Source organism: Phalaenopsis equestris, unplaced genomic scaffold, assembly GCF_001263595.1.
Source record: "Phalaenopsis equestris unplaced genomic scaffold, ASM126359v1 Scaffold000768, whole genome shotgun sequence".
Classification (NCBI taxonomy): Eukaryota; Viridiplantae; Streptophyta; class Magnoliopsida; order Asparagales; family Orchidaceae; genus Phalaenopsis; species Phalaenopsis equestris.
The window spans coordinates 156,576-164,169 of record NW_018165208.1 but is presented as its reverse complement, the minus strand read 5'-3'; the positions used below and the strand labels follow the sequence as shown (position 1 = coordinate 164,169).

Below are 7,594 nucleotides of genomic sequence, written 5' to 3'. Positions count from 1 at the left end.
AAAATATAATAGACTAAGGATCTAAGATCACATCAACTATGCATATCTCAATGACCATGCTAGATTTCTCTAAGAGAGTAATCTCATCAAATATGTACTAAGGTTAGAAAAGTTGGGTTGGAGATTTGAGATAATAACAAATATGTACTCCTAAGATGGTAATGGTGCATCAACTTCTTAAGAAAGGGGAGTCTTATGGAAGTCTTGTAAAGTATGTCATAAAAAATATTGATCAGAAAGCTTAGGATAGCAATATGAGGCAACAATAACTAGAGAAAGATATTGAACATAGATGAGTGAGATAATTTAATAATCTTTTCAATGAAGTTTTGAAAATACAATCGATATTAGTGATCTTATTATTAATAATAATAATTTTTTTAATTTTTAGCATCACATTAGTAAAAAAGAACGTTGAGTAGGCTTTAAAGAAATTTAAGTGTGGAAAATCAATAGCACCTGATAGTATCCTAATAGATGTATGGAAATATTTAGGAGATTTAAGAATTTCTTAGCTTACTAAAATTTTTAATATTATTTGAAAAACTAAAATGATGCCTGAAGGAGAGGAAAAAGTGTGTTTTGGTTTCCATTTTTAAAAATAAATGGGATGCATACGAGTGTGCAAGTTATAGAGGAATTAAGTTAATGTGTCATACATTAAACTATGTGGGATAGTAATTGAACATTGGTTAAGGCATGAGACAAAGATTTCTCATAATCAATTTTGATTAATGTCAGGCAAGTCTGCTATGGAAGTTATATATTTATTGAAATGTTTGATGGAGAAGTACAAAGAGAGTTAGGAAAATCTACATATGATTTTTATTGATTTTGAAAAAACTTATGATAAGGTTCCAAGAGATGTTCTTTGGAGAGTTTTAGAAAACAAAGTTGTTGTTCTGACTTATTTTCAAGTCATTAAAGATATGCATACTAGAGTCGTTACTTGTGTTCGAACAAAAGGACTGATCAAGTATTTTTCTATTTCATCGGGATTATTTCAAGGATCGGCTTTAAGCCCATATCATTTTGCTTTTGTTTTAGATGCTCTTACAAGACATTTAGTGGGGGATGTACCTTGGTGTATGCTTTTCACTAATGATATCCTTCTTGTGGATAAGTCTAGAGAAAGAGTTTAGAAAAAAAACAAGAATTATGAATGTCTACGTTAGAGTCTAAAGAACTTTGTTTGAGTAGATCTAAAACTGAATACGTTTAATGTAATTTAAGTAGAAGTAGATCTAGTGACAGAGTTGTGACAATGGGTACTCAAATCACTAAAAGGTGTTAACGTTTTAGATATCACGGGTCTATTGCTCAAGGTGATGGTGATATAGTTGAGGATGTTATTATTAGAATTCAAGTTAGATGATTGAGATAGAGGAATGCAACGAGCTTATTGTGTGATAGAAAACTATCGCTTAAACTTAAAGGAAAGTTTTATAAGATGGCAGTGAATCTGCAATGTTTTATGACAGAATATTGGCCTTTAAAAAAGAATCATAAAATTAAGTTAAGTGTTGCTGAGATGAGAACATTTAGAAACAAAATGCAAAATGAATGTATCCGTAAAAGGATTGGTGTATCTCTAGTAACAGACAAGATTTGAGAGAGTCATGTTTGATGGTTTGGTCACATTAAAGATCGACCATCTGATGATTCGGTTAGGAGAGTAGATGCTTTAGATTCAGCTTATGTTAAGAAAGGTAGAGGTCGACCTATAAAGACTTGGGCATGTTGTATAAAAAATGATCTTAATTTATTAGAATTAAATGAAAATATGACACTCAATTGGACACAATGGAGAACAATGATTCATTTAGTCGACCATGCTTGATAAAGGCTTCGTCCTCTTCTTCTACTTCTTTTCAGGTTTAACTAGAGGCTGATATGTGAGAAAATACAAGCAAACCACTTAAATGTTCTAAGAGCACAACAAATATGTGACTCTCAATGAGAAGAGGTGCAACAAAAAGCTCATTAATGTAATTATTGAAGTTAGATGGGATTCTATGGTCATTAAGATTGAAATTTAAGTTAGATGGGTCAATAGTTGAGCCAACCATATTTAAGTGGAAGCTTTATTTTTTTATGTATGTGGGGAGATGTGGTCATCTTCGAAAGCATGTATTTTTGTTTGATTTAGCAAAACTTATTTTAAGAAATTGTCAAGCTTTTTGAAATTTTTATAATGTTTGAGCTTATCTTCAATCTTGTAATACTTGGCATTCATGATAAACTCAATTTTTTGGGTTCTTTTATCATCAAAGTAAAATTATATTTTTTTAATAAAGAAAGGCATCGTAGGCTATTTTTGTGGCATTTAGCTTAATTTGGGCAGTATTTGGATTTTAAAATTTCTTTTGTCGTTATCTATGTTAGAGTTTTTCTCTTAGTTATTTATTTTGTTCCCATTAGTCATTCTGATATATTTTAGCATTTCCTATTAGTTTTAATTTTGTGAAATTAATTTTTTTATAGTCATCCATTCTATGTAGGGGTGTAAACAAGTCGAGTCGAGCTTAAGCCACCCTCGACATAAGCTTGAGTTTGATTAATTTTATCAAGTTCGAGCTTGAGCTTGAGCTTAAGTTTACTAGTTTGAACCTTGCGAGCTGGTTTGTTTATCATAAAAGAGAGAAAATGATATTAATAAGATGATAAATAAAAAGAATAATTAAGCGATGAATAAGAAGAAACCACCTAATATACAATATAAAATATTATTTTGTAAACATTTTTAATAATTTAAAGAAAATGTCTTGAAATTTAATAGATTTTAAGTCTATTTTATATTATTATTTTTGTTAATGAGCCTGCCCACGAGCTAACGAGCCAAGTCGGGGCTGGCTTGAGCTTGGCTTGTTAGTTCATCGACCTTAGTTCACGAGCCAATTATGGAGTCGAGCTCGAGGCGGCTCACAATTTGTCTCAATTACCTTACACTCTTAATTCTATGCTAATCAAAGACATCATCCAATTTTTTGAATTAGTCTAAATTTTTTTTAATCTTGTCCTTTTCATCAAATTTACAGGTTTTATATTTGTGCATAGTGTAGGGGTTATTTAGCGATGTAAGCAAATGCATTGGTGTAAACATATAATATGTAGTGAATTAAAAAAAAAACAATAAGTACCTAGGTAGAAGATGATAAATTGATGATTTAAATAATGCTTGATTAGAAAAACTCCCATATGAGGAGGAAGCTGCAATGGGCTATTAAGTACCAAGTTGTCCTTAAACAATTTAGGTCTTTTTTGTAAAAAACCATTTTAGTCTTATAAACACGCAAACTACTTATGTATATTTATATGTATGTGTGCCTATATGTATACCTAAATGAATAACCATAACTATATATATATATATATATGTATATATTTATTGATATAGAAAAGATACAAAAAAGTTGTATGAGAGACGCATTTTCTGTCCGGACACCTGATGTATCTCTACATACGGTGCAGGTTATTCTTGAGTTATTTTCAGGTTATTTCTGGGTTATTTTCAATAATCCCGAAATAACCCAGAAATAACAAAAAAATAAAAACCGCAGGTTATTTCGGGATTATTGAAAATAACCCCGAAATAATATAAAAATAATCTAAAAAAAACTCAGCAATACCCTACGCCGCACGTAGAGGTACGCCAAGAGTCCACACAAAAAAAATTTTGATATGAGAGGGCCCAATAGAGGCACCCTAACCATACGATACCAAGTTCAGTAATACCCAAAAAAAAAAAGATACAGATGGACTCAAAAAAATTTAAAACATGTAGAAAACAAATAGCTAGAGACAAGCCAATTTAGTCCTGCCTCTTTCCTTAGTTTTAGGAGCGAAGCTAGATAACAAACTTTGAAGTGTTGTGCCATTGTCAGGAGTAACCAAAGTATCATCCATTAAGTTTTCAAGTTGGAGTGTGCCCCCCAACCTTCTTCTGCCGAGAAGTGTCAATATGTCTTTCTTCATCTGAAGATTGCTCATATGATCCTCGGTCTGATTAAATATTAGAACCGCAGTTGAAGGAAAGACAATTGTTGCCACAACGATAAGATCCAGTGTATGTGAAGTGTGAATTATCACGTATGCACCTGATGCTTCCTGAATAGGAGCTGCGGGGCTATCCTGACTTTCGGTCCGAACATTATCTCTTATAGTATGGTCAGGAGAAGGGTTTCCAGTGACAGACACCAACTCCTGTCTTGTGGTGATTCCCTCCTTAAATTGGCTGTCATTAGGTTTGCTGGGAGTGCTTTCAGGTTCGTGGGGTGCAATAACAACATGTTCCTGTTTTTGACTATTGGTTCTCAACTGTGGGTGCAATTTGAAACATTTCTTTTGTGGGTGTACAAACATCTTGCACTGATTGCAGTAGTAAGGTTTTTGTTTCATAATGATTTTTTAACAATAACCATTGTAAGCAGAGCCAAGATAGATTTCTTCTACATCTAGTAGTGTAATATCCCTTCAATCAAAATCCTTGCAATAAAGGGCATTGAGAAGTGAACTGTAGGTATGTCTACCTGCAAAGGTTTTCCCTGGATAATCCCAATTGCATATAAGATAAATTTGTCAAAGAATTGAAGCTTGAGTTTAGGTAATGAGAACCTGATAAGTGCAATTAGGGGTTCTTGACTGAGATCAAAATTAGGGGTTCATTTGAGCAATTCATATGATTTCCGTCGATTGTGATGAATTTTTTTGAGAAAATCCTTATGTAATTTATTTAGTGAGAGGCCTCATTGTTTGTATTTATCATAGCTGAAGAGGATTGCTAACACTCATCACTATAGAGAATTGTTGACACCTGTCATTGCAATTTTGCCATAACTATACACAAATTCTTGAGGTTCTTTCGTTTGGTTGTGAGTATAGAGGTCTCTTATGTCTATAGGTATTAACGATTCTCTTGGACATTTTTTTTTTGCTTGAAAGGTCAAAATTACTTTTAGTCTCTGATTCCCAGGGTTGGTTTTGTCAATTGTAGACCTCACACATGAGGAAGGGCTGGAAGTGTTGGTTTTCATAAATTGAAGTGCCAAATTGGATACTCGCAATAGTTTGGGATTGAAATAGATGCACTTTTAAGTAGTCTAGGAACCATTTTGGCCATTTACTTGAGGAGCTGCGTACCCATTTTCTTGTTTCAAGGGACATAACTATAATTTCCCTTGAAATTGTGGGCTATTAGTAGGGAAGACTAACCGCTTTTAGCTCATGTTCAAATGGGTCTCATCAAACCAAATGATAAAGCAAATCAGTAATGGTAACATACAAATTGATATCTGTAATAAGTGCATGCATTTTAGTTATTTCTGTAGCTCTGCTAAAGCTATCATAGTATATGAGTTGCTGTTTAATGTTCACACTGTGTAGGGATATTGATTTTTTTTTCCAGTTTGTTGATTTTGTTAGTCTTGTTTGAAATCTGTTTATTAACTTGTAAAATTCATACACTTAATTACCAATTTATTCCTCTCATCAGCTATAAAACTACAGTATTTATGTTTTTTTTATTAATGTGATAAGTGTCAAATTAGTCTGACTTTTTGTGTTGACCATCTTAGTCTTGGTGCTTATAAAAGCGTTAATTTAGTTCCAAATTTTTTTAATATATTTTATGAGAAAAGTGTCAAAATAGTCCCCTTTCTCTATTCAGGATGCTGTTTTAGTCCCATAGTTAATATAAGTGTCAATTTACTCTTCATATTCTTTTAAATGGGTTGAAATAGTCCTCATCAAGACTATTTAAGAACCCATTAAAGTAATTCGGGGACTAATTTAACACTTTATAAACTCTGGATTTAAAATGATCCAATGTAAATAGTTAGGGGACTATGTTGGCACTTTATTTTTTATAGGCTCTGATTAAAATGCTCCATGTAAACAGTCATGGGACTATTTTGATCCTTTACTCATTTCATAGGTGTTTTGTGCACCTTCTGTTGCCTTGCACTAGGTAATGTAGTTTATCTGGCAATGTTATATTTTACTTGAGCGGGTGTTTTATTTATTTATTACTTGAACAAGTAGGCATTTTCTTTGGAATTCTTCATATTACTATGTGAATAAACAGGACTATATGGAAAGTAAAATCTGTTCTTCAGACATATGTTATTTTTTTTCTTAAATACTTGCCAATTATTTTTTTCTCGATAAAATATTAATTTAACTGTATGAAGGCTGGGCGCAAATGTCAGAAGAATGAATCAGCATCCACTTATTCTTGCAAGAATGAACCAGCCAACACCTCATTGATGTTTGAAGATCTGAAGGCAATGGATCAGATTGGATTGGCTAATTTTGTTATTTTTGGCAACAGAACTTTCAGACCTTTGCAGTATGAAGCCTGTAAAGCTGCAATGGAAAACAAGGATTGCTTTGTTCTTATGCCCACTGGTGGAGGTAAAAGCTTATGTTATCAGGTAGTATATTTTATCTGTGTGATCTGATGTTTATGTTTCAGCATTATAGGGAAGTTATTTGTATATAATCCTGAAGTTATAATGTAATTACCTGATTGGTTTGTTGGTTTACACAAGCAAGAAAAAAAAAAACTACAATTCTTGTTGCTTAAATACTTTCTTCAGTGCATTTTATATTAAGCGCATTTACATATTTACCACACAATTCTTATGTATTTACATATCTAACACCAAAACATTCATATTTACATGCATACCAGACAAATTTTTATCATAACATCAAAATACAACCATCACTACTTTTTTAAAAGTGAAATATGCTTTTTCATGGCATAGGTATATGACAGCAAGATTTCATAAATGTAAATATCAAAGTTTGGGTATTAGATATGTAAATACATAGGAATTTTGTGGTGTGTATGTAAATTTCCCTTTATATTATTCTTGTAAGTTTCAATTAAACCAGATTTGCAACCTCTTCAACTTTGAAATATGGAAATACATGAAATTATTTGAAGATTTACAAACAAACCACTCAATTCCTATGTATTTACGTATCTAACTCTAAACTTCAATTTTTATATGCATGCCACCTTACCCAAGCATGAAAAGGTGTATTTCGCTTTTTAAAAGTTAAAATGGTGGTATTTTTGATGTGATATGAAAGATTTAGGTGGTATAATGTAATAAGTAAAGGTTAGATGTTAGATATGTAAATACAGTGATTGGGTGGTATTTTTATAAATGCCCCATAATTATTACATTCTGTCATTTCCTCGTGTAAGTGATGGCGTTTGTTTGTATGCGGAGTTGTGAATTTAACTCGGCGAAATTTGCCCCCCTGAACTTCGTAAATATATGGAACTAAAATGAACTTCTTGTCTCCAAAAAATTGATTTGTGTTTTTTTTGCTGGTAAAAATTTTTATTGTTGAAATCTAGAAGATCTAAATTCTTTTTCGAACTCATTTTTCAAAGTTCTTTATGAAACTTGTCATCTGAGAGTACTGCAAAATGCCATTGATTGGCTACATTTTTCATTATACAGTGGACAGGGTGCACTTGCTTAAATATATGGTGGGACTCATGTAATTAGATTTAGGCTCGATTCTTATGTATTCACATATCTAACACTTATACTTTAATTTTTACATGCATAGCTCT

At 32.1% G+C, this 7,594-nt stretch overlaps 1 protein-coding gene across 1 annotated transcript in view; it reads left to right on the top strand.

Moving 5' to 3' along the window:
• Positions 1-7,594, top strand: part of LOC110031106 — a 59,224-nt gene that overhangs the window by 31,724 nt on the left and 19,906 nt on the right. The window contains exon 8 of the mRNA XM_020734151.1: positions 6,189-6,431. Within this exon, the coding sequence (XP_020589810.1) occupies positions 6,189-6,431 (243 nt within the window). The remainder of the gene's footprint in view (positions 1-6,188; positions 6,432-7,594) is intronic.